Source organism: Gavialis gangeticus, unplaced genomic scaffold (assembly GCF_001723915.1).
Source record: "Gavialis gangeticus isolate Ggan-Ray unplaced genomic scaffold, GavGan_comp1, whole genome shotgun sequence".
Classification (NCBI taxonomy): Eukaryota; Metazoa; Chordata; order Crocodylia; family Gavialidae; genus Gavialis; species Gavialis gangeticus.
Window position 1 is genome coordinate 473,526 of NW_017729001.1, and position 27,431 is coordinate 500,956.

The window sequence follows — 27,431 nt, forward strand, 5'->3', positions numbered from 1 at the left end:
GGGTGTGACTTCTGTGTTGAGAGACAGCCCTGGTCCTACATTTTAATTCTCCAGAGTCTGATCCGGCACTCTTCAGCATGACTCAGTTTATGTCAACTTAAGCAAGGAGGGGGCTTTCAGAACATACACCCTGCCCTGCTTGCAGCTGCTTTGTTATACAAATGGGATCACTCTCTGAATCTCTCCTTACCTCAAGGATGGGAAGGCTCATACAATCATAATTAGGGAATCCCTCCAGAAAGGTTCCCAGGAAGTGGAGGACTATGGTTTATTTCCAAGATACTGTACAGCTGAGGAGGAGAATAGCTTTTCGTGTCAGTGCCCAGGATCAACTCCACCCCGAAGTCTTGAAGAATTCAAGCCCTTATGACAAAGCCATTTACACTACAGAACATTTAACCAACAGAGTGAGACTGTTTTAAAAAAATGTATTTAAATATTTATTTTAAAAACAATCGAGGTTCATGACTCCCCTTAGTGTCCACATCTTCCAGCCAAGCTACCCTCTCCACACAGCCCAGAGTGCCTTCTTCTGGGATGGGCTGCTGGATGTGCCCCAAGGCATTCATGGTAGTCAGAGGTAGTTCCTCTCAGAATGGCCGAACATTGGCAGGGGCTTGGGCTTCTCTGTGTGCTCCTTTTCCTGTCTTCAACACAACAGTTTTCTTTCTCTTTCCCACTCCAGGTTCTTGTTTCCCCACACCATGGTGCACTGTCTTTCCACATGCTGTGGAAATGGACTATTAGCCTGTCTCTCATTCATTCTTCAATCTGTGTCATCCATAGCAAAGGCTCCAAAGGCCATTCTGGGTTATTTGCATAGCAACATATTTTAATAATATGTTTTGGGGCATATTATTCAACTCCTGCATGTGCCTCCAGTTTTCAGCATGAGCCCAGCCCAATAAATATACCTTAAGTCAATGCAGTCCTCTGCAAATCACTCCCTGTGACTCCAATTATTCCTTTTCTGCACCATGTGAACTGGACCACAGACCAAGAGGAACCATTCCAAGGTTACCTAAATGCTGTCATAAGGGACTGAAAGGCCAATGTTGTAGTTGTAACCAATCGCTTCATCGTAGGAAGAGCGGCAGATAGGAAGGACGCTTTCTACTGCCAACTGGTCCACTGAGAATTCATACGCATAGATGATTCCACGATGCCTGTACAAAACACAACCGAGAAGGTCAATGCACCATTTTTATTTGCATACAAGTGAGATCACAAGTTTTTACCAATATCCAACACTAGCAAGAAGGTATGGCTTGCTATATAAGATCAGCTTTCAAGGCTGGTTTCTTGCTTCCAAGCAACAATCAAAACCTGATGCTTCAGAAAACAAGTATCATTCCTAAGGCAATAGCTCCAATACAAATGTAGCCATTTGTGCAGTATTGTATGGAAGCAAATTCTGTCCTGACTCTTGTAGGGCTCTATGTAGAGCCTCAAGATGAACTTTGATTTACTGTTACCTGCTCTAAATGTTCTAATATAATGCAGGAGCCAAGAACATGAGTACACTATAGCTTGGTACAGTACAAGCTATGTTAACCGGCAGTTTACTAACTGGAATGCTCTATTAAATGGAATTTCCAATATCCCCAAATACAAATCCTCACTTTAGCAACAGTAATCTTTGTCAAGTCCACCCGGCATGCGCATCAAGTATTTCTGTTGTTTATTCTGTGTGGGGCAGGGCAGCGCTGGGCTCTTCCTGGTGGGGGTGACTGCAGCGCACTCCTATCTTCCTTGATAGGTATAAATCTCAGATAACTGGAATTTTTAGAAAACCAACACCCCCCTTACCCCACTCATGCTGGATAGCAAAGCTTTTACTGTACTTGGAAACCAGAGTGGAAATAATAAAATGCAATGCAAATTCCAAAACCTAAGTTTGGGCTTTTTCCCCTTGGAGGAAGATGCTTTCAAGCAAGGCAAGGGGCTGCATTCTCTATACTACTTCAGGGGCATGTGTGTTGATCCGATGAAGAAGAAACAATCTTTTGAGTTTAGAGGGAAAAAGAGCAAACTGAAAGATTTATTTGTAATAGCTCTCAAATGCTGCACATGTATCTGATTACTGGATTACCCAAGTGTTTAACAGATTACATTTTCAGACTTTTAGACTTAGCAGTCAGGTGCAACAAAGGTGGCCCTTCCAGAGCCAGCTAATTCACCTGCGGTGAGCTGTCAGGTCGTCATCCATGATGCTGGCACCTCGGGGGTTCTTCTCATCTGGGATGTTTGCTGTGATGAGACTGTGAGAGTTGAACCAAATATACCGGACTGGGTGCCTACAAATTAGACAGCATTACTGGGTGGGAGAATCCATTTACACATGAGACACCTGAGATCTAAGAGGAATGCAGAAATTACTACAGATACTATTAGATAACAATTCCCTAATACAGTGTTATATGTTTAAGTCAGAGGCTGAGAAACCTGACCCTCGCTGCCTGTAGGTAGTATCCCTGCATAAAACATAGTTTTAGCACCATCTAGTGGAGTCTAGTTAAAATGTAGAGGAAAGTGCCAGTCAACCGCAGGCACCCTGGCAGTGCTGTGAAGCCACACCAAGAGAGTGCAGACTATGTTTCATTGGCTTTTCTAGGATTATAGTAGCTCCCACACACAAAGAGCAGAGCCTCTCAAAGCCAGTTGGGCCCATGATTCTTATTTCATGCCTCTTTGGTCATAGTCATATGCTGTGAATCTGCTGGGTGGTATCACCTGCCATTCCCCCCTCAGGTAAATAGGTTAAAAAACCACACCAGAACCCTTATATCTATTTTTCCCCATCAGTCAGGAGTCTTTCAATTCCCAGAGGAAAAAATGGCACATCAAACTGAGCCTGTTACACATCCTACCATCTCCCCTGCTTGTTTTCTTCTCCATCCCTTACATGGCTATTGACACCAAACAATTTTTTCCCTTCCTAGAAAGGCCCTCACTACTGTTCATCTGGATGATACTTTGAGGTTCATCCACACATTAATAATTTTACTGTCACTAATTCTAATGACTCCAGCCATACCTTTTGATTCCTTCTCAATCCTTGTAGCTTAGCAGTTAGATGTCACCTTCCTTCCCTGACATCCTCAATAAAGTGTTATGTCAGAAGGCAATCAATGCAACATTGTCCCTAATGCATCAACTGCATTACAAAGAGCACTGTAACTTTTGAGGTCAAAACAGATGAAGAACACCTGCTATTAATCAATGGCCCGACTTGAACTCTATGGCTGTAAGTACCTTGCCTCATCCACCTCAGCACTGGTGGGGAGGAGGGAAATCAGGCTGCATCTCTTCATTTTATCAAGAAGTATTGGTGGGGCAACTGCTCTGAGGCTGGCAAAAGGCAAAATCCTAAGGTTTATACGCAGGCAAAACTTAATGGCAGGGGAATTTTACCCATGGAAGGAAGTCATTCAGATCTGGCCCTTGTAACTAATGGTTCCTCTCCACTCCCAAGGATTGTTCAAGCAAACTGTGCTTGAGGTATAGACAACCATGGGAGTGTCAGTCTGCCAGAAGTATCATTTTTGGCTCTCTGATTTCACCTTTTTAACTGAATACATGAAGGTGCTATGAAGAGAGAGAGAAAGAGAGAGAGAGGGGAGGTGTGTGTGAAGGGGGAGTGAGCTGTGTAAGGAGTTTATGTTATTTTATATATAAAGTCCTCTCTGTCTCATCCTAACCCAGGAACATGAGATGCTGCACAAACAGTCAGTGAAAACAACCAAAACGTCAGGCCAAAACTACCAAAAATTCAGGAGTGGCAAAATTAATTTAACAAAAGCTCAGACCAAGGGAAATTTTATCAGACTCTGACATTTTAAGAAAATTCCATCTCCCAGCACCAATACACATCTGCATACCCCGCTCTGCTGGCTACTAGCAGCAGATTGCAGCCCTGTCCTATGGAACTTATGCAGAGAAGGGAAGTGACAAGTTTCATGGCCATACCTCAGAGTAATGCAAAAAATAAACCGTGAAATATAAACTGGATTTAAGAACTCCTTTTACTGCAGTAACTGAGCGGTAAAAGTAACTTACTGAGGCAAACGTGGCATTTAAGAATAAATACTTTTAGCCTGTAAATGCTGCTTTAATTAAAGAGACATAAAAAACCCCACTTGAAAGTTGTGGTGCAGGTGCACACACATTACCCCCCCCTACCCGCCCCCACACAGGTTAAGCCAGTTGCAACCCTCTCCAGACCAGATGATTACAGCCAGGCTGGCCAGTAGTTCCATGAAAGACAGCACAGATGGAATTGGTGCACTGTCACTGGAAACTTTAGGCATATGATGTTCAGGAACAAAGTGACAACTTGCCAATTCAGTCATTCCCACTGGCACCTGGATCTGAAAGTGCCATGGCAGTAAAACCCATCAAATAGACAAAGTTACCTGGCGTGAATCTCCCATAGCTTGGCGCCCATCCGCTGGTCCCACACACAGACTAGGCCCTCCTCTCCTCCGCTAACAATCTTCCAGTCGTCCATCTGCACCACAGACACTCCTAAGTGGTGAGCATAGAGGGAGCACAAGGACTGGCTTTGGCGGAGGTCGTACACCCTGACCCTGAACAAAAGGAAAGCAAGAAGACAGAGGGACAGCTGTTACTCTGGCCTGTGTATCCTAAAGTTCATGCACTCCTTGGTTTCGTTAGCACAGAATGTGTCAGTAACACTGCACCTGCAAAATCCAGATTTCTCATAAGGAAGAGCTTGCAATTCACAGGCAAAACCAGAAACCCAGTAAAGTTAGCAGTTTAAAACTATCAGCTATTTCTATTACCCTATTTGTTGCATATAGTTTCATACTATATCTGTTTTCCTTAAGAGATTTCAAGAGTCTAGACCAGTGGAAACCAAATTTTTTTAGCAGGGATGCCACAAATTAGCCCTACCCTCCCTGGCTGCCACCCTGATCCTCTTCTCCTGCCTAATCTCTTGCTCTGTGTTCTGCCCTGTGCTCCCTGCCTGATCTCCTACTCTGTCTTTTGCTTTCTGCTGTATCTGCTGTTGTGCTGCCTGTCTCCTGCCTGATCTACCACATACCACACACAGAGGCTGCCCTTGCCACTTGTGCCACAGGTTGGCCACCCCTAGTCCATACTATGGAGGGATCCCTTTGGCTTTTTTCTGTCAAACACTGGAGTACATTAAATTGTGTACCTTAATTCTCAACTGCTAGGACACAGACACAGCTGATAATGAAGATCTGCCCCATTAGGATTAGTAACAAGCCCAGTTTGCCTTCTACAGAGATGTTTCAGAAAGTAATGATAATTCTGAAATAAAACCATTTTTTGTGTAGTAAGTGGGAAACAACACAGCAGCAACGAACACTGATGTCAGCAATATTGAACTCATTGAAGACTATGTAGAGTAGGGAAAAGTGCACACAGAATGGATTTACTTCAAAACTGCTGTTACTTTCTGAGACACCCTTGCAAGTCCCCAGCAAAGATGACTTTGTGAGCTAGCTGGGGTCATATAAAGCCACAGCAAACAGCTGCGTGGGAGAGCAAAGGTGTGCTACTTTTTTCAAAGGGAAGCACTTCTCAGACCAGCTGCGCAGGACTGTGGCTGTGCTCCAGCCGACTGAAGAAGCTGTGCCTTTTGACAAAAGCTGCAGCAAGCAGCCTTTTTTTTTTTCTTCTTCAAATGAGTGACTCATTTTTAATTTGGCAGCCCACTGTGAATTAAACAGGTTGTGAACCACCTGGATACAAATGATCCAGGCTCTACTCTATTAACGCCATTCAATGGATTCCCATTTGAAGCTAGAAAACCTGCTAATTCTTGCTTGGCAATCCTTTTGCCCTTTCCAGACAGGCTACTAAAGAGAACCCCAGTATATGAACTTATCTTCCATGCTGTGTTTAAAATCTCCCCATTTCACTGTCATTGTACCGGTTTGGATCCTTAAAGAAGACTGATGGAACCTGTTTCAGCTCTTTAAAAGCCTTACTGTGCCATTGGATTTTGCCATGTTTTGTAGAATCTGTCTCTCTTCTGTTTCTTGATTATTTAAAAAAGCAGATGTAGCTTCCAGTACTATTACAAGTTAACTGAAAAAACTCCCTAACTTTAAGGAACTGAGCTTCTCTGCACATGCTATTAAAAGTGAATGTTAAAGTTAGATAAAAGAACTATTTCTTTATCTTTGCATCATGAACACAGAGTCATATGAGGGTATTGCTAAGGCACCTGTCTCTTTACTAGCTAAGCATTACCCATAAAAAAGGTAAAACACAATATGCTTTTCAAAGACATGGAACCAAGCATTACACCACTTAAGAGAAAAAAAAAAATCAAAGGATGAACATGTTACCACACACAGGAGTCAACCATTAACAGTGAAATGGCCATCACCCTCAGCTCATCAGAGATCAAAATCAGAACTTTCAAAAAACAGCTCAGAATTTCAACTGCTGGATCAATCAGCCAAAATGTTCAGTATTTTGTGTCTAAGACATCTGTGGCTATACTTCTATAAACTTTGCAATTCTGTCTGCATTAGCAGAAAGGTTCTTGCATGTTTTTGCCTCCAGGTTTTGCCTTCACGGCAATCTTAACAATATCCTGCTGGGAGATGACTGCAAGTTTATCTATGATACGGGTAATTTTCAACTTTTACTTTCTACTTTCAACATATTGATTCTGATCTCTGCCATACGGTTCTTACAAATGTGTACATTCACTAATTTCAGTAAAGCTGCTCCTAATTTAGGCTAAGGAGCAGCTCTTAATTTCAGAATCAGGCTCATTGGGTTCCACTTCGTTACCAGTACACTAAAGATGAAGCTTCAATTCATGTAAACTTTAGTGCTTTGGAAAAGAGCTACTTTCCTTATTTCTATGTTTAATAAGGATCCTCTCCTGAATTGGGACCAAAATAAAAATGGTAATGACCATAGCATCCAAGTGGGTGAGGAAGCAAAAGAATGAGATCAAACCCACTGAAGAGCAAATAGCCAGTTAGAGGGAGAAACCTCTATAAAGTCTCATTTTGAGATAAAGAACTGAGTTTGCCAGATGTTTAGTCACTTGTTTGTAGACACTGACAGGGTATGTGTCTGTGTGGAGGTAAGGATTACCTTGCACCAATTCAAATCAGTCTCTGAGCTCACCTAAATACAAATCTACATTGCTGCCTGAAATCTAACAGTAGCAAGTTAAAAACCAACAGAGAGGGATCACCTTTAACACATATATTTTAAGATCAAAGTGATAAAATATAGTATATGAGGGAACACAAAGCCCAAGTAATAAGCATTCTGATGTAAAATACATAAAATTTTAGAGGAAGATCCTCTGGGCATGAAGAATAACAAGAATGGAAGAATCAAACAGACACAAGCTCATAAAGAAAAAAGATTTTCCAAGGCTTTAATTGTATTATGTTCACTATTCATGGTTTGATCCCAGTGCCGTTTCCAGGAAGCCCCCCTTTCCATGCTCTAATGAAAACTGCACCATAGGAGTTTGCAAATAACTCTATTCTGACAATCAAAACAAAAGAAGACAGAACTGTCCAGAGACTCCAACAGAGTAGAATCCATCTGATAGGCAGGAAAACATGCTGGAACAGAAAGGGGAGCACGCTCTGTGCAGTTCTGTAACAACACCTACTAATAACTTACCAGAACAGTTACAGGGTGAAAAACAACTAGCTTTCCCCTACTCGAGCAGTGAGACAGCATCAGGCAAGCCTTAGAACTGTGTATCGGGTAAGGGAAGAGTATCTCTGAAGTGCCCTCACTCCCAGCACTCTTCCTCTTTGTCCATAAGTGCCCTGTATGATAACTGAGGTTTCTACTATTTAGCAAGCACAGTTGGAAGTGAAGCTCAGACTGCTTCCGGGTTCTCTCCCTAGCAAGGGCCCAGCTTTCAGGCACTTTTCCATCATGACACCCTTGGAAGATTCAAAAGAACACGTGGATTGTTTGGATTTGTTTAGAAAAGAAAAGGCAGTATCGTAAACCTGATGTGAGGCTCTAAATAATCGCAGCCTGCTGTGTCTCTCCATTTCTTCTGCCACAGCTGGGCTCAGTGGGAACACCTCAGATCTACAGGAGTTCAAAGGAGTCAGAAGCAAGGTGTTCTCTGTGACCAGGCCTTTGGCTCTGATATTTGATTGCTCCAGTATAAGTCTGGTCAGGTCTAGGGGAAATGTAAAACTCATCCTCTCATGCAAAGCTTTCCAGCAGTGGCAGGAGCTGGATTCCAGTGATACTTATTTTTCCAGTGCCATAAGCTTTTTAAGGTTCCTTCAAGGAACAAAAGACAGCTGCTGTGTAGTGAGTGCTCCTCATTCTTATGATGCCACCGGGTACTTTTTAATTGATGTGAATGAAGTGCTCTCAGTCAGCATTAACTACATCACCAAGATTTCAGGATTGACTTAAAAAAAAACTTTTTGTGGAATGTACCAACAACTTACTCCTTTTCCCAAGGGATTGCTTTTATTTTTTTAATCAGATATATCAAACAGAAGACTACCAGATAACAAAGATCAAATTTGAAGCTCAACAATCCTGAGTACATCCCAAACTAACTCCAGTACTACGTTCCCCTGTTTATGCCATCTAAACCCATTAAAGGGAATATATACTATTATACCATTTATATAGTGAACCTATAGCATTTATATAATGATATAGTTGTCCTGCTGAAACCACTCCTGCTGCTAATGCCCTTAAAGTTATTGCTAGTGAGGAATTCAACTTTGATTTAAACTACAGAAGATCTCCTATTTAAGTGAGCAACCACTGATGTCTGTTTTCCAGTTAACAGAGCTGTAAAGCCTTAGCTCCAAATTCTTGTCAATAAAATGTAAAAGATTTTTGTGTTTACAACTGGAGAAGACAGTACATTGGGGAAAATCACTTTTAACTCCTTAAGTGAACATGGGGATTACATTTACCTGTGCTCCTTCTGTCCCCTGCTCATTCTGGCATAACAACATGCAAGAGAATACAGGTGGGTACACTGAGATCCACAGGATCTTTGGAAAATGTCTTATCTGCTTTGCTAAGAGAAAAATCCCCCAGGATTCAGTTACATGCATCAAACTTCAGAGATTTATTGCGTTTTCTTTGCTGACAAAGTCTGCGGTTTGCTTACACTACCTATTCACTAGAAAGGAAAAAAATGTTTGACAAAATAATCATTTTTGCAAGCTGCTACACTGGCGGGAAAGAGGTCTGGGATTTGGCAATGGAAAGGATCCGCCTCACAATCTGATACCCACCGCAGAACCAGACCACCACCTGCAGTCTGATGCCCAGCACTGAGGGGAGGAGGGAAGGAGTGGGGAGCCATTAGACACTGGCCCCTAGCCATCCCACATCTCTTTGGTACACTGGATCAGACCTTGCAGATAACTAGCCAAAAAAAGAAAACCTAAAAATTGGACTCAAAGGGTCTTTTTAAGCACTTTAATCCTTTCACACCGACTGTTCCCAGCGCGTCCGCTTCTGGCACTGGATATCGAGCAGGGAAAATCCAACTCCCCAAGCCAAGGAGTTAAAGAGAAGGCTGCTAATCAGCTAAATAGAAGCTGGAATCTGTTCATATGAAAGTCTCTTTTTTGTCACCTGAGGGACACCGCAGTGTTCCGAAATACACTCTTGACATCATTTGGCAGACGGGCTATTCTCATCCTACATGATTCATCCCTTAGGTTATTTTTTTAATATCAGAAAGTGAGCTTTTAAATGCCAGACTAATTTTGCGGGTGGTGGTGGGGAAGTGGAAGATATTCCAAGTGGTCTCGCTGGGCTGTACACCAACTGTGTCCACCAAATGGCTTAAAAAGAAAGTCTTCCCATGGTGCTTTCAGAAACAAAGCAAAACAGCAGCCACATCCAACTATTACCTAATACTTTGTTCTTGAAGTTCACACTGGCTGGGCTTGACATTTTAGGAGAGAACCAAAATTCTAACAAGTCCAGCTGTAGGACAGCAGGTAATCAGAGAGGAAGATGACCCCAGTGTTAGATAACGCTGCTGCTCCTAGTTGTACATACCTCCTATCTTTGTTGCCAGTGATAAGCATGTATGGAGGGCTATCCTGGAGGTTGACACATGTGAAATCACCCAAGGAGCTGCCTAGCTGTGTTACACACTGACTCGTTTCCAGGTTGTAGAGAAGTATCTGGCAGAAAAAAAACAAAAAACCTACATGTCAGGTAAAATATAGCAGGCCACACCAAGTACATTTTAGTGTAGTATAAACCAAAACATGATTGTCATGGGCCAAATTTTATTAAAGAGATGGTTTGCAAACCCACCTCTCCACCTTCTGGGATGTAATCAGGATACAGGTACATCACTATGGAAGAGAACACTAGTAGAACACATTCTGGAGTAACACAAAACCAGACTAACATTATAAGAAGTTGTTATGAATCAGGGATGTGTAGCCTAAACATTAGCTCTGGACTGCCAATATAGGAGGGCACAAACCTTGGCAGGTCAAAGGAAGTGAAATTGGTTTTGTTTTGGTAAATTCTTTGAAGCGATCAGATTTTATATTTTACTTGTAATAGTATTGGAAGCTAATTCTACCTGTTTTCTAAAAATAATGAAGAAACAGAAAAGAGATTCTGTAAAAGATGGCAAAAGAGAAAAATAGAGAATATAATTGAATGCATACATCTAGTCATAACAGACACCACACAAAGCCCCTTCATAGTCAGCTAGACAGACTACCATATCATTCAGCTTAAACCACAATTCTTTCCAGAAAAAAATGTACCTACTGTTACTACAAGTAATATCCAAGTGCACTGCAAAAAGACTACACATTTTCCTACTTGTTTAATTCTTGCGTTTGAGAGCACAGTATGCTATTTCATTGTTTCTTCTGCATAGACAATTTCATCTTTCATTTAGGGAAAGAGTAGTTCTAAGGAAAGCAACATGTGATTGTCAAACCATACAAATCAGCAAGTGGGCTCAGCAGCAGCCAAGGTACTTGAACTTACATTTAGGTCATTTTGTGAAACTGTTGTCCCTTTAGACCAATCAATCAATCAATAAATACAATCTCTGCCAATCCAATATTAAGGTTAGACAGTTAAAATGTCAAGGAAAAAAAGAGGCAAGGTTTCTATGGGAACATTAACATAACCATCCTGCATGCATGGTCTTTTCAACTTCCATTTTTCTGGTTTTGTGTGTAAATTAATAAATGTTACAGTATGACTTTTCAGCAGCACAAAAAATATACACTGTGAGAAAGTCACATTTGGATCATTGTAGGAACCTTCATATTTGCATCATATAGCTTTTACATTTTAACAGTACATCATTGCTTTGTTGACAGCTTTTTAAAGAAAAATTCAAAGGAAAGAAAAGCATTATCTGTGCTTAACATAAATTAGAATTTTGCTGGCTGATTAGCTTTGAAGTTGAAACCTTACCAAAGTAAGGTGGATTAACCATCTAATTTTGTCTCCAGTTTTGTGAAAGGTCAAATTAACCTACCTTGAGCAAACCTTTTGTGATGGCTGTCTCTTAGCAACAGAAAGTTTTGTTTTTTTAAAAAAAATAATGAACATGAACATTTAGAGAATTTGAGGAACGCAGCAAAATTTGAGACCTTACAATAACAACTGCCATTTCTCCTTATCTTAAGGCTAGGAAAGCAGTGTGTCTACGAAGGGTTGGTTGGGCACCAACCTTTTCTTCTAAGCACTTGTTTCCATCCCCTCAGAATCAAAATACAACTCAACTTACTTCTGGAGAAAGAGAAAAATAAACCTTCCAAAACAAGATGAATGAGAGGCCAGGAAAAAGTGCTTATAAACTGAGTTACAACACTGTCCATAAAGAAGCAGTATATGTCTCAGGCAGGGGCAGATCCAGGATTTGGTAAAGGGGAACGCTGCAGGAGAGGGGTGGCTGCACCCCCTGCTCCCTGCCTCCTCCCCCTACCCACCCACCAGTGCAGGCAGTCCATGCTGAGGAGCCCTGGGCTTTTTTAAAAGTCCTCAAAGCAGGTAAGCGTCCCCCATCCACCCCTCTCCTGCCATTGCTGCTTTCCTGGAGGTGGGGGAAGTTTCAGAGCCACTGAAACCTGGTCCAGCCAGGCTGAAACCTGGTCCAGCCACTGAAACCTGGTCCAGCCAGGCTGTGGGGACTAGGCTTAGCTGGGACAGCCACAGTCACAGTGGCAGCAGCAATCAGGAGTGGGCTTCCTCACCCTGCCCGGTCCCTGCAGGAGCAGGCACCAGGAAGTGGCACCCCTGGCCATGGCCACTGCAGCTGTTGCTGCCCTAGGAGAGCTCAGTCTCCATGCAGCACAGCTGGAGAGGGCAAGAACAATGCTGAAGATTCCCTCACCCAGGACCAGGGACCACGGGAAAAGCAATAGCAGGAGGGGATGGGAGGAAGGAGAGGAGAGAGGACATTCCTCTAAGCAGGGAGGATAAGCGAGGGGGGATTATTACCTGCTTTGGGGACTATTTCAAAATCCCCAGAGGCTCCAGCAGCATGGTCCAGTTGAAAAGGGGGTACAGCTACACCACTGCAACCTCTCTGGATCTGCCTCTGATCTCAGGCAACCATTTCAATCCTGTGCATTTATAACTTGCCAGTGAAACGCAGCCTTTTCTGAGATGCAACACAGCCAGCATACTATACAACACTGGTAAAAATGCTGTTTTAGCCAAAACACTGTGTTAAACTATTTTTTATTGTGAAAGTACAGAGGAAACCAAGGCATGTGTTTTGCAGGCAACCCCTCTCTTTTGAAAGATTTCACATGAAAGACAAAACAAATGCTGCTGAATTCTGTTTATGTTTGAGGAGGATTTGTGGCAGTTGGCCAACTAAGACTCCAACCTAGTTGTAGGAATCAAGACCCTTCCTTTCTAACTTAATGCTTAGCTCCTGTGATGCAGGGCCTCTTGTTGCTCCCATGAAACTCCCCTGGGGCTGATATTTAGAAGTATTTGTTGACTATTAATTCAACAAATAGATCTTCGCTCCAATTCACCTTTTAAACACGTAACTGGGAAATGATTTGTAAAATTTGCTTCATTATGAACAGGGAAGTGCCCAATGAAAATTTGCTGCTTCCAATTTTATAATCTGTTTCTTAGCAATTCCTGAATACAATTATTTTTCACACTCCTTGCAAAGTGTCATTTTGAAAAATAGCTTTGCCAGTATTTTAACTGGGCAAACATGCTTTTAATTTTTTTAATTTATGCTTGCAAAGTTGATAGATAATTGAACCTTTTAATCTTTCTGTTTCTATAAATATCTTACACAAAGCAAAGGTTCTGGTCCACTGGACCTTCCAAGCTCATGGTACTAACGAGGACACAAATGGACAAGTTCTGTGTCTCCTTTCACTCTTTCCTCACATTGTTTCCCCTACCCTTTTTTTTCTGTGTTTTGTGTTAGGCATCTGTTTTTCTGACCTAAAGCCCTCTATTATGAAAAAACGTTCATTGCTGTTTTCAGTATATAGTTACATCATCCTTTAACTGCTCAGACCAAATTTCAGTTGAAATCTTGCCATCCCAAAAAATCCCAAATATTTGTTATAAACCTATTTGTTACTTTTTTTTTTCTTGGCCCTTTAGTTGTCCATAAGTTTCAGCTAAAAAGACCATATTTTGTTGCATGCAACATGCCCCATAGCCACACCACTTTGTTTTTGAAAGGCAGGATAAAGAAAAGAAGATATTTTGTTACAGTAAGTAACAGAGTAGCAGCAGATAGGGAGCCCAGGTCACTCCTTGTTCTGGTCCCTGTGGATCCTAGGAAGACTTAGCTTTGCTTTTGCTTGGTAGATGCTTAAGTGGTAGAAACTTGTTACCATATTTCTTTGCTTATAATGCACATGCCAATTTCCAGCAGCTGTCTTTTGGAGAGAGAAAGTTGTGTGTTGTATGTGAGAGAATGTGGTAACTCTATGCCTGACTGCTAAAACCTTAAAAATAGTGGGCTTATAACTGCAGTGATGACAGAATATTGAAGTTACTGTAACACATCTGCCCAGCTCTCTGTAATACCCACCAGATAACAAGGATTTTTTTCTTTTAAAGGCCAAAGATAATGAATGAAAAACCTGGTCACTTGGGAGCTGAAATAAGGGCCCATGTGTTAAAGGGGAAATAAAGTATAAGGTCTTTAGGAGGTTTATAATCTTATAATGCACGTAGCAAAGGGATTACCCTTCTGAAGACATTTATAATCCTGTAATGGACACATAAGACTAGTGACCTAATAGGCAAAGAACCAAGAATTTCGGGGTGTGAACTGGGGTACTTTGGGGTAACATGTAACAAGGTAATTGCTTCTCACAACAGAAATTTTGGTGCAGAAGGAGGGAAAGGAACTATTTAAATATTGCATAAATTTATCAGGGACTAAAACACAAATCACAAAATCTTTACCTGCTAACATCTGTCAAATGAAAAAACCTAAGTTATTGGACAAGAGTCAAGTGATCTCCTAGAATGTTTAATAATTCAATAAGCCAGAAATATCCAAAGAGTACCTTTACCATTACGTTTAGTTAAAGACCACAGAGATTAGAAAACACATTATCTATCTCAGAGGCGGTTCTTTCCATGTTACAAGTCCCTTAACGACCTTTACCATCTCCCCCTCGCTCGCTCTCTCTCTCTTTTAATAAGGCTGAGCAAATGGGACTTCATTTTATCTGATTGCCACAGACTAGTGATATTAATTATTCATGCTCATACTCTCCCTTTTGTTAAGACAATGCATTAGACTAATTTCCCTCTTTATTACATGAGTTGGGTGAGTCTCAACCTGTGGCCACTGTTCTCAGATGTACTGAGAAATAGGTTGGCAGATGTATTAGAAGAGGGAGTGGGTAGAGAATGGAAAACCTACTGTAGTTTAGGAAACTGCACATCAGTAGGTGTTTGGAAATGTTTTAAAATGCAGTTCTAGTACTTAATAAAGAGCAACAAATTAATGAACAAAGAATTACCATAGTCAGACCAGGTTGGCCCGTGCGCTATGTTAGATCTTATACTTTGGTACTATCAAACATGGCATAAAGAATCTAAAATATATTCAAGAAAGAGAAAGCTACTGAAGGAACTAGCATTCATGGACCTCTCCCATGTACATCCAATGCCCCAGCATGTAGCTAAGGATACTCTGCTGCTGGAGATGCCTGTTTTGGATGCAACATAAAACAAGTCCCCAAACACTTGTTATCAAAGAGCCTGTGGTACTTTTCACAAGAGCAGGGGTGTGTGCCCCAGTGTCCTGGCTAAATGCCAAATTTAGGCGACTGCTTTGTGAAATAGCTAGAGTCCCTCTGTAGGGAGTCATGTTTTTCCTTATTGCCCTAAGTTGTTGTGTTTTGTTGCTAGTTAAAATACTGCTTTCTACCCTAAGGGATGCCTTCCTTTCAATGCTGGGCAAAGCAATGCTTACATGCATTAGTTCAGTTTGTTTTGAATAACATATGCTACATAAAGTACTATTGTTGTTATAATTACTAATGAAAAGGTATAGTATTGAACAAAGCATTGAAACATAAGCCCTCTTTCTAACATGCAGGATACACAGAAATATACTTCTCTACAGTGGCTTATTTCTCTGGAACCTCTCAACTTTTTGCCCACTCGAATCAACATACATAATAAAGCCTCTTAACTCTGACAGGAACTTTTAAAGAGACACAGAACCTCACTCCATTTTACCACTGAGAAACTGAGGACCAGATTAAAATTATGGCTTGCCCAAAGCCATATAAAGAATTAGCAACTGGGTTGGGAACAGAACTTGCATCTTATACTTAGTTTAGTGGTTTATCTCCTGGATAATGCTGCCACCCTAACTAGAGAAAACACCGTTTTGAATACATCCATGTTCTGCCAGCAATGAAGAGGTTCATGAAATTTGAAATTAGTCTTGGTTTCCCTAAATAACAGGACAGAACTCACAAGGCTATTTTCTACCCATAAATCAAAAGCATTTGCTTTACCTGCCACATAAAGCAATGGCATGACTATTTCACATGTTTGAATCAGATTTCATCATCAGACTAAGCTTAATGCTTAGTGTTACATGACTACAAGTTTGGATTTTTATTTCTGTGAAGGATGGGGAAAAAAATAGAAAAAATTTACAAGCCTTGGGGGCATAATTTATCTGTGTAAACGTATCAAATTGTTTTAGTGGATACTGTAAATATAGCACATAGCACAGCAACATAGGAAATTTGACTATTAACAAATGCGAGGTCAGCGTATTGATACTTGTACATGGAGATAAGTGTACTGGCTCCATAAATTTAAAGATGAGCTAAGATTTAAATGGAGCAGATGAAAGAGACAGACAGACAATGGTGGGAGTGGGGAGAGAGAGAGTAAAAAAAAAGAGTAAATCATACACAAAATAGCCAGTAAAAAAATAAAAAAGCAGTTAATATACATGAATAATGGATGTTTGATTTAAAAGCAGTTTACTCCAATATGATGTAATTTTTGACAATCAGCCAGAGAGACTATTTTGCTAGTCTTTGCCAGATATAAGTCATTGTGTGGAACTGGTAGCACAATGGTGTCTGTGAGCATGTGGAAAATTGACTTTCATGCTATCCCAAAGGTGACTGTAGGCTGGCAAACAAAAACTTCCCTTTCAGGTATGCTTAGCTGTGTTAGACAACTCTTAAGTGGTACTCAAAGAGCCAGTGCAGAGAATTGTAACAGTATTATTTTGATTCTGTCCTAATATTCTGCAATATGAGAGCATGGCAAGAGTAAAGTATCTTCCAATGGTGCTCTTACCCTACTCCTTTTCATACCTCTGCCTGCTACATAAATCACCTAGAGATACATAGTTGATTTTTCAAGTTTTTGTTAGAACAGAATCATAGCAAGAGACTTAAAGCTGGTAGCATGAAGGAGAGCCAGGCATTGTGCAGGCAGGCAGTGCACAAACTACAGCAATACAGCTCTGCCAATGCACCTGCAACCCCTGCTGTTCCAGTACTGGACCCTTCCTGAGCAGGGACTGCCAATCGTCCAGGATTGTGCCAAACTTGATGGTTTTGTGATGTGGACAGATGTCTGCTAGGGATTGGAATGAGGTCACCAAACTCATTTGACTTGTGGCTTAAGACTGATGTAAAAGTTCAGGTATTCACAGATCAGGTAATATTGTATTTATCAACTAAACCATTTACTTCAGAAAAAAGCCCACACTTCCTTCACCTAAACACTGAGTAGGTAAAATGAAGGCAAGACGGACCTCCAGAGTGGAATAGATTATTTGTCTGTTTCTGTAGATAACCCTGTTACATATTCACAACACATCGTAAACAGCTACATTTTCAAAACCTGAGATACTTGTCTAAGCACTTGTGCCAAATTTCAGTAATATGCATCAGTGTGTGAATATCAAAGAGAAGCTTGTCATTTTTCATTAAGGAGCATAAGTAAGCATATTTTAATAAGATTTTTAAAGTTTCAAAAATGAATGGCTCTTCAATCTAGTAGATTCTGAGTTTTTGGTAGAACATTATGAAGGTAGATTTGATTACTGATGGGCAAGAAAGTGGTTAGTTACTGAACTTTACGTGTGTTTAATTGTATGAATTAGAAAGTTAAAAGGTTCAAAAGGCATATCTCAAAAAGGAAGGAGCGAGAATTATACATGGAAATCAATCCTACATAATTTAAACACACAAAAAAACTGGTATATTGTCATAGTGCCTTCCATCTCCCAAGGGCCTCTAACACTCTACAGCAGTGATTCTCCACCAAGAGGCTGCAAGATCCTTTCAGGGGTACTGCAGGGTGGCACACAATGTTAGCACTTTTAGGTCCATAAACAAAATTCACAAGATGAGAACAGATTTCAAAAGGAAATCCATAGTATTAAAAACATTCTCACCTGTTGTGGTTTTTTTGAGTACTCTGAAATAGACAAATTGTGCTATTGTTTTGCTATAGTCCAAAAAGGAGTAAAAACTAAGCTGGCATTTTCTGAGGGGTGCCTTGAGGCTAAAAATGTTGAGAACCACTGCTCTTAAGCTCAGACAGATTCACTTACACAATCTCAACCTCTAACTGCTATGGCCAACTATGCCCAAGCACCAATTTATTCACCTCCAAAATGCAACCATTTTGGGCACATCTATACATGTGCTTTACTGTGCATTAGACTAATTTAACGTACAGTAAAGCACCACCGTCTACATACGCACAACAATTACTGCACAGTAGATTAATGTAAAGTGCTGTTTGCTAGTACTGACAGATATAGGCACCTGAATGTACATGTAAAAACTGATCTGGGAGCAAATTGCTTCTGGTCAGCCCAGACAGCCAGGGGCCACAACTGCTGCTTGGCTTAGGGAGAGGGCAGGTCTGAGCTCCAGGGGGTGGGGAGGTGAGTTGGCCCTGGCTCCAGGGGCAGCTTCTGCCCTACTCCCCGGAGATCATGGCTAGCTCGGAGCCCTGTGCCGCTCAGAGCTACCCCCAGAGCCAGGGCCAGCTCCCCTGCTGCCCCCCAGAGCCCAGGCCTGACCTCCTGTGCACCCTGGCAGCCCAAGCCTAACCCCCCAAGCTGCAGCTGGGGCCCCCCTGGCTGCTGCAGGGGAGCAGAGCAGGGCAGGAGAAGCCCTGGACTAGGCTGTTTCTGTTGGGCTCAAGGTGCTCCCGACCCTGGCACATGTGTAGACGCATGCCTGAGTGCAGTTGAACGCACATTAGTTGTACGTGTAGACACACCCTGTCAAAGTGAAAAAATAGCAGCCGTTTAACAACGCATAACCACAGAGAAAGGTAGTACAGAAATGGTCTGTATCTACATGAAACTATAAAATTACACAAAGAAATCAGGTAGTTGGTGTCAAAAGTGAATACACAGAGGTTAAACCAGCAACTTTATTAAGTGGGCTGGCAGACTTCAGAACACCACTAACAATGATGATACTGAAAAGGAACTAAAATTGAGTATTAAAAAAATATCCATTTTAGGAAAACATTAATTTTAAAGGTAACAAACAGGTTGCACACACTTTGGTTTTTTTGTTATAGCTTTTATATGGAATTACGGTTTTTCTGTATACAGGGTTTTATGATGACAAAGATTTCCTTTTAAAAAATTAGAACTTCAGAACATCTCTACCCTAGAAGACTCCATGACAGCCAGAGACCTAAAAAAGTTATGACACCAGAAGAGACACCGCAGGCTGACCAATTAAGAGAGGAATTGAATTTATCGAAATGAAAATTAAGCATTTTTGTTAAGTCAGTGAAAAGCAAAAGCACACACAGGACAGACGAGACCCAAAGTGGTTCTCTAGTACAGGGCTGTCCAACTTCTAGGTAGCCAGGAGCTGTATACTCTGCAGGCTGCACCAGCAAGGGCTACAAACAACACCAGTGCAGGCCATGGGACCCCTGGGCTGCACACTGCACAGGTGTCTCCCTGCTGCATCTCATGCATGGATGGTCCTGTCTCACCCACAGATTCCCCCTCTGCACCATGTCCATGTCACATGAGTGCCCCAGGCTGCAGGTCCCCATTGTACTGAGGGTTGTGTCATGTTGCTCCACCCCTTTCACTTCCAGAAAGTGGAAGCCAGAGGGCGTAGGGAGAGCCCAGACATCCTGCCTGCCATTGCAGCTGGAGCAATGGGGAGCAACTGCTGGATGGGAGTTTGGGGCTGCAAATTAATCCCCCAAAGGCCACATGCAGCCCAGGTGGCTGCCGGCTGACCAGATCTGCTCCAGTAAAATCAAAGATGAGATCTGACTTGAAGTTTTAAAAGAAAAATCCCATGTGGTTCACTTTGAAATGTTAAAGTTGTATTCCATTAATGCAAACAAAGGAAGTCCTACATTTCACAACGCCACTCATGCTGGGTAGGTCTACATTAGAAACTGAGCCACGTGAGGTCTTTATTGGAGGTTAAACACAGTAGCAGGAAAACAACACTAAACTATAGCTGAGAGATAGGAATGATGCTGGACATAGAGCTATAGAGAAGTAGGTCTGGAAGGGACCTCCAGACGTTGTAGTCCAACCCCCACAAAGCACAACTCAATCACCAGCTTAGGTCAGGTGAAAGACTAAAGTTGTACTGTAAAATACACTAGCATCATAGGCTGGACCTAGATGTGCAGGCACATGTGGTCTGTGGCACTGCAAACCTCTTTGGAGCACCAGAAACTGCATATGTTCATGTTAAACCATGCTCTGCACTGCTAATCTGCAGCACAGGGGTAGAAATATTGCTGCTGGGATTTCCTGGTTGCAAAAAAAAAAAAAAACCTGAGAAAAAAAGGGATGCAAAGTATGCCAAAGTGCTGTGTGCTGGGATAAACATGCTGAGGCATATGGAGCCCCAGTCTCGAGGAATCCTGTGCCCCAACCAGCTGCAGAGCTATTGGCTGGGGTGCTGGGTGCCTCAAGACAGAGGAGCAGGCAGCCCTGGGCTGGGAAAAGGCTGGCTGGGGCACAGGGTGCCTCAGCGCCGAGGCTCCACAGTGCATGGAGATGGGGGAGCAGGCAGCCCTGGGCTGCTTGTTCCCCCATCTCCACATGCTGCTCCCCGGTTGTCTGGAGCACAGGGTGCCTCAGCTTGGGAGCTGCCTTCCAGCTAGCTCCACGCTGAGGCACCCTGTACCCTAGCCAGCCCCCTTCTCCCGCCCTGCAGCACATGGAGCAGCAGGACAATGTGTTCTGCTGTGAACCTCATGAGCAGGGGTATGCACTGCAGCACAAAGTAGCAGCACAAATTTGTGCCACTACTATCTGTGCTGCTGCAAACACACACATTTGCTCATGTGGATGCAGCAAAGCTATCCAGTCTGAGGAGTGCTATTCAAATATCCTCTTTCCAGCCAACCTTTCCCCCTAAAACTCCTCACAGAATTATCTTTAAATATCTTATGATCATGCAGGGGCCAAAACCCAAAACAGAATAACACACACCACTAGCCCTTTGCCATTACATCAGCTAATATAGGGGACAGAGATACAGGATGGCAGGAGCACCTACACAATGTGTGTATGAAATGAATCCACAAATGAGGAAATGCCATCTTTTCTCACATATGACATACCCCTGCATCTTGTTTTTGAAAGGCAAAATGAAGAAAAAATGTTTCCAGAGTTTGTATACAGCAGGGAGAAAGCCTAATCTTTAGCTGGCTCATCCTACCTTTCCTGCCTAAAAAAACCCTATCTGAGGCTAAAGGTTCACTTCCATGGGTGGATTTACTCAGAACCAAAGAGCTGTGAAGTAGGAGGAGGAACCAGGACACACAAGCAGACAACAAAATTGCCCGAGGAAAGGTTAGCTTGATTAGTGGAACTTCACAACCATCAAAAAGGAGAGACCATCATTAACACCTCTGGAGTGAAGAACAATAGGAGATTAAGTCAAGTGACTTCCTCAGCTGCCTGAACAGTAATGCAACAGCTGCTGCACTATGTAGCAGAAATCAAAGCAGGGTGCTTATATGCTGGTCAGAAAATCAGCTTCCCCATTTAATACAGACAGTCCAATTTTGGGGTGCAAATGTATCTTATATTTGAGAAAATACAATAATTCAAGAAGGTTCTCCACTTAGTACCACAAAGGCTCCCACAAAGGTCATTTTCTTTCCCAGAATCTTGTTCTGTAGTTGTAAAAGCATCCATTTTGCTCAACAGGTTGATTGTTCCAATGCTAAGAAACTATCATAGAATTTTTTTTCCAGAGTTCAAATCTTGGTGGCTCACAAGTAAAATGAATTTCGTGTTCTCAGCACAATTCCTAAAGAGTTTATATCCAAGTACAAGATACTACTAAGGAAAAAGCCATCGGATCTGATACACCACGCATTTCAGTCAACACTGACATTTACTGGAAGAACTGGGTATATGGAGAGGCAGGGCTGGATTAGCCAAGGTGCTGCAGGTCCGGATCGAAGCATAAGAGCCCAGGCAGAGTATGCTTTCTGAGTTAATAGTCCTTCATTCTATGCATTTTACAAATTCACTTTTTAACGTGTCTTCTCCTATGCATCACAAACCCAGAGTCATTCCTAATTTATATCCATTGACATCAATGGAGTTACATAAGGGATGAATCCAACACCTTTTGCTTAATACCATTATCCAACTTTATGAATTTTATTGACTGTGAGGCATGCTGATAGTGTCCAGGTATTTAACGTCCACACTAAAAAAATACCAGGCAGTTAAAAGGCTCATGTAATAATAATAAATAATAATAATAATAATTAACACGCTGCATATAATACAGACCTCAAACAAAATGGGATGCAGCTTTTATACTAAAATGAGGCAGCTGTTAGCAAAAAGGGTGGGAATTCATCATTGATACGTTCCTGAGATCGAAGGCTCTTCTAAAGACAGACTGTCAACTTGTAACTGGAGTAATCAACCAATGCAAAGTCCCTTCACGTCTGTGTGGGGGGAATAATTATCATAATAGACATTAGTAATTAATTTCCGGCGTGATGTCAGCTGGTGTAGCAATGCCAAGCAAGCGTCCTTGTCAAACACACCCCAGCCGTCTGGACTACTTCAGTCACATCTCCCTGATTAGGATGCGCACTGATGCATTGCTTAATACAATCTGCCATTAAATGCCAAATACTTCAGAACTGAATTAGGAAATATGTCCAACTCTACAGAATGATGCTAGGGGCTCTAAGTAGATTTCTCTATTCCTTTATGAGGCACAAAGGCGAAAGCCGATGTAATGGTCTTGAATGAGGCAATTCTATTATCTAACCTCCCACCTCTGTGAGAAAAAAATTGGATTAGGATGACAAAGGAATTAATAATACAGTATGGCTTCACAGCATCTCTCACCCCTAAAGGTATTTATGAAGGTTTCAGTGCTTTGTGTGTGAAAGGGAATTTTAAGGGGAGATTAGAAGCAGCTGGACAGTTTCACTTCCAGCATGGAGCTAATTAAAAAGAAAGCTTCCCCATTCTATTCAGTTTCCAAACAGGGAAAAAAAACAGTTAAAATGCACTAGTAACCACTGGCTACAGCTCCCATTCTCATGTTTCTGCTTGCTTCCCCTCAGAAGTTGTCCTTGTTCTCCTGTGCCATAGTAACTCACTATGAGCCCTGCACATAATCAGAAGTCAAAGGTCCTCCCAAGCCCAGCAGTCCACAGGGTGCTGACAGGCCAGTTTTTGTAGCCAACTGCATACATGGGAGTGATCTGACTGGACTGAATGGCTACTGAATTTACTACTGAATCAATGGGCGTGTCTACACGAGATATTTACTGGGGCCAGAGATGACCTGAGCAGGGTGCGGGGCCCCGCTCCCAGATGCGAGGAAGCCAGAGGCAGATTCGGTGGCAGGGGAGGTGGTAAGTGGCAGCGGACTGAGCGGCAGGGGGGAGGCATGCTGAGAGGCCAGACATGAAGTTGGCAGCAGCGCGGAGTCACCATGCCACTCCGCCCTGGCTCTGTAGGGCCCCTCAAAGCACGGGGCCTGGGGTGGTCACCCCATTTTTCACCCTCCAGAGATGGCCCTGACTGGGGCACTGACTAATTAGCTCTGCAGTAAACATCTCAGTGTCTCCACGCGTGCTGACCTCCCAGGTCCCCTGCCAGCTGGGGCTGCTGTAACCCGCCTCGATGTGCTGCAGTCTGGGTGCATGTGTAAACGGTTCAACCGGAAGCTTCCAGGTAGCAATAAACTCCAGAGCAATAAGCTCCAGAGTTTATTGCTGCACATTAATAGCACATGTAGATGCACCCAATGGGAAACAGCCACTGGTATGACACTGGAGTAGGGACTGAACTCTGGGGACTTAACAAAACCACCTTTGAGCATTGCCACTGTAAACAGAAGCAATGGGATGAAACTAAGAAGGAAAGTTAAAGAGAGAATGGGGGAGGGGGAAGAGGGATGCAAAGGGCCACACCAGAGGAGAAGTTTTTTGAGAGTAGATCTGTTAGACTGTAAAACAGTCTCCAAAGAAGGTGATGGAAGGCTCTGTTGCTTGAAACATTTAAAACAGTACTAGGGAAAACACTGGCAGCTATTATGGTACAGAATAATCCCTGCACTGCAATAGACTGTGGGTTTTTTTGCCATCCTCTGTAGTGGGGGGCATGGCCCTCTACCTGGCATCCACTGAGCATATGTTAACAACGTTTTACAGAAGCAGGATGTTAGCTGTTATGGTCCTAGGGTGTTATTTCTTGCATTGTGCCAGGGTTGTCAGCAGTCTTACTAAGAGGTTTGTTAATGGATTTATATAGGATGGTTTGGATGATCCTATCTCAGGCAGAGGATTGGACTAGATGATCTATGGAGGTCCCTTCCAACCTTACTTCTCTGATTCTATCAAAATGAAATTCTCTCTCTAACTTCTGCAACATGCGACCATAATTAACACAGACCAGCTGGATGGTTCCAAAAAAGATGAGGATTAATAGAAACATTCACACTAGCCAATATTTCATTTACCATTATTCATTTTTAGGGATAACTATTCAATGCGATAAATGAAGCAAATTTACACTACTCAGAGTTGCTTCAATCAGTGTACAGACACTATAAGACATCTCTATACTGATTAACATGGGGGAGGAAGGTGGAATTACCGCAGAAGAACTTGATTTTTTTCCTCTAACAAAAGCTTAAATTCTACAACAAAATATCTGAAATACTAAGTCCATACTGGTACAGAATTTCTATGAAGCATATTCCCAATGTCTCAATCTAGTCACCAGGACAAGAAAACACAACATGCTGTGCCATGGCAGATGACATGTCAACCTCAATGACAAATTTAAAATCTCTGTAAAGCCTTGGATTCACTGGAGTGCTGAACACTTGGTAGGTGCTTGACTACATCTCAGTGGTTAGAGCCTGCCTGAGCTACCTTCCTTTTAAGCAAAAATGCAATACAGAATCTGCATTCCATCAAATCTGCTGATGAAGGAAGCAGAAAGTCTTATAAAAGGCTTCAGGCTTATGACAAACCTCTAGAGCAATAATCAGGCTTGGAAATAAAGTAGTTCAAATACAAAACCAAAAAATAAGAGCATTCTTCAAGGACTGCACAAACAAGGTTTGACTTGTTGCTTAGCATACTTCAGATAGATTTATTTTAAAAAGAAAAGAGTTCCCCCTAGAGGGCTGATGCTGTAGAACGCACAGCTGTATCTATTCCAGTTAACTAAGGAGAAGCAAATACAAGTTACTTACCAAAGCTCGTATGAGCCTTTTGACCAAGCTACTGAAGCATCAACAGTTCCCCATTTCATGCCCAAAGAAAAAAAGTTCTTCTAAGCACCAAAGAATTATATTAAGAGACTGCACTCCCACTCAATCCATATAAAAGAAAAAACCCAGCAATGATGGGAAGCACCTAGATAGCTGCAAAGGAAAAAAACCCCCTATTTTTAATTACCTTGTTGGTCTCATTTAATAACCAGCCAAAGCCTTTGACTCCAAAGGCTGCCTCATTGGCAGACACATCGAGACACGTGACAGGCTGACCATACACTGAATGAAGAATTTTTCCTGGCTGTTCTGCTTTCAGGAGATAGACAACATCTTCAGCAGCTGCTACGGTCACTGGACTCCCAATAACACCTGGAACCAACTGGAGGAAGTTGACCTATAACAGCACAGACATTTTTATTTTTCAGATGCATGTAGGCTGAGAATTTCTTTACCTATCATCACCAGGATGCAGCATGGCCACAGGCTAAGTAAGGCTCTTTAACCCAAGTGTTAATACACAGTACTATAAGTAGAAACTGTATTAAACCATCTCACTTTGGAATCAAGTTTCAAATAAAACTGATGTTTGATTTTTCTGCCTATGTGATTTTGGAGATTTAATTCCTATAAAAATAATACCACATATAGCATGTTCCATTCATTCCATTGTAGATATATTTGCAAAAAAACTCCACCTCATAACATGCCAAGGAAATAGGTAAAAGCACTAACTGACCCATGAGAAAAATGAGGGACAGGAAGGTTACATTAAGTGACTGGCATGTGGTTACTAAGTCAATGGAAGACCTAGAATATAGGACTTAAGGGGCATGTCTACATGAGATGCTACTGCACAGTCATTACTGTGCATTTATTTAGTACTTGTATTAGCAAGTACTAAATAAATGCACAGTAACTGGAGTTACTGCAAAGTATCAACAGTGAACATCTTTGACGCTACTGCGTGGTAGCCTAATAATACTGCACAGTAATGTATTAGCACTGTCTATGCTATGATGCGCTACTGTGCAGTATTTTTCAGCTATTGCGCAAGCCAATGTCTTGTGTAGATGTCCCCAAGGAGTCCTGACTTTCAGTCTTCTGTTGTAAGGTAGGTACAGAAATGCTGCTCTGACAGAGTGATGTGCTGGTGAAATAGTTTCATAGTAGCCAGGGTCTGGAGGGACCTGAACAGATCATCTAGCCTGACCCCCTGCCAAAGGCAGGAATGAATGCTGGGTTCACAAGACCCCAGACAGGTGATCATCCAACCTCCTCCTGAATTTGCCCAAGGTAGGGGTGAGGACCACTTCCCTGGGAAGTTGGTTCCAGATTCTGGCCACCCTAACTGTAAAAAATTGTCTTCTGATCTCTAACCTAAACCTATTCTCCATCAGCTTGTTACCATTGTTCCTTGTCACCCCAGGTGGTGCTGGGGAGAAAAGGGCTCTACCTGTTTGCTCTTGATCTCCCCTGAAGAATTTGTAGGCAGCCACCAGGTCCTCTCTCAGACTCCTCTTGCTGAGGCTGAACAGGTTTAGGTCCCTCAGTCTCTCCTCGTAGGGCCTGTCCTGCTGCCCTCTCACCAAGTGGGTGGCCCTCCTCTGAACCCTCTCCAGGCTGGCCACATCCCTTTTGAAGTGAGGCACCCAGTACTGGACACAGTACTCCAACTGCGGCCTGACCAATGTTGCATAGAGGGGGAGTATCATCTCTCTGGACTGGCTTGAAATGCACCTTTGGATGCATGACCAGGTATGGCTGGCCTTGCTGGCTGCGGTCTGGCATTGGCAGCTCATGTTCATCTTGGAGTCAATAATGACTCCAAGATCCCTTTCTACCCCTGTGCTTTCAAGGAGGGAACTCCCCAGCCTGTGGGTATGCTGTGGATTCTTTCTCCCAAGGTGCAGCACCCTACATTTGTCTACGTTGAACTCCATCCTATTCTTTTCTGCCCACTTTTGTAGTCTGTCTAAATCTATTTGCAGACTCTCTCTTCCTTCAAGTGTGTCCACCTCGCCACACATCTTAGCGTCACCAGCAAACTAGGACAGCGTGCTTTCCACCCCCTCGTCCAACTTGCTGATGAAGATGTTAAACAGTGCGGGCCCAAGGATCAAGCCCTGGGGTACCCCTCTGCCCATATCTTGCCAGGTTGAGTACAACCTGTCCACCACT

At 42.4% G+C, this 27,431-nt stretch overlaps 1 protein-coding gene across 1 annotated transcript in view; it reads right to left on the reverse strand.

The window, feature by feature from the left end:
* Nucleotides 1-582: 582 nt before the first annotated feature.
* The window catches only part of FBXW8 (F-box and WD repeat domain containing 8), a gene marked incomplete at its 5' end in the record, with an annotated part of 68,616 nt that continues 41,767 nt past the window's right edge, over nt 583-27,431 (reverse strand). Inside the window, 5 exons of the mRNA XM_019506678.1 lie at nt 583-1,166; nt 2,181-2,297; nt 4,416-4,589; nt 10,048-10,175; nt 25,438-25,647. Of these exons, the coding sequence (XP_019362223.1) occupies nt 1,022-1,166; nt 2,181-2,297; nt 4,416-4,589; nt 10,048-10,175; nt 25,438-25,647 (774 nt within the window). The remainder of the gene's footprint in view (nt 1,167-2,180; nt 2,298-4,415; nt 4,590-10,047; nt 10,176-25,437; nt 25,648-27,431) is intronic.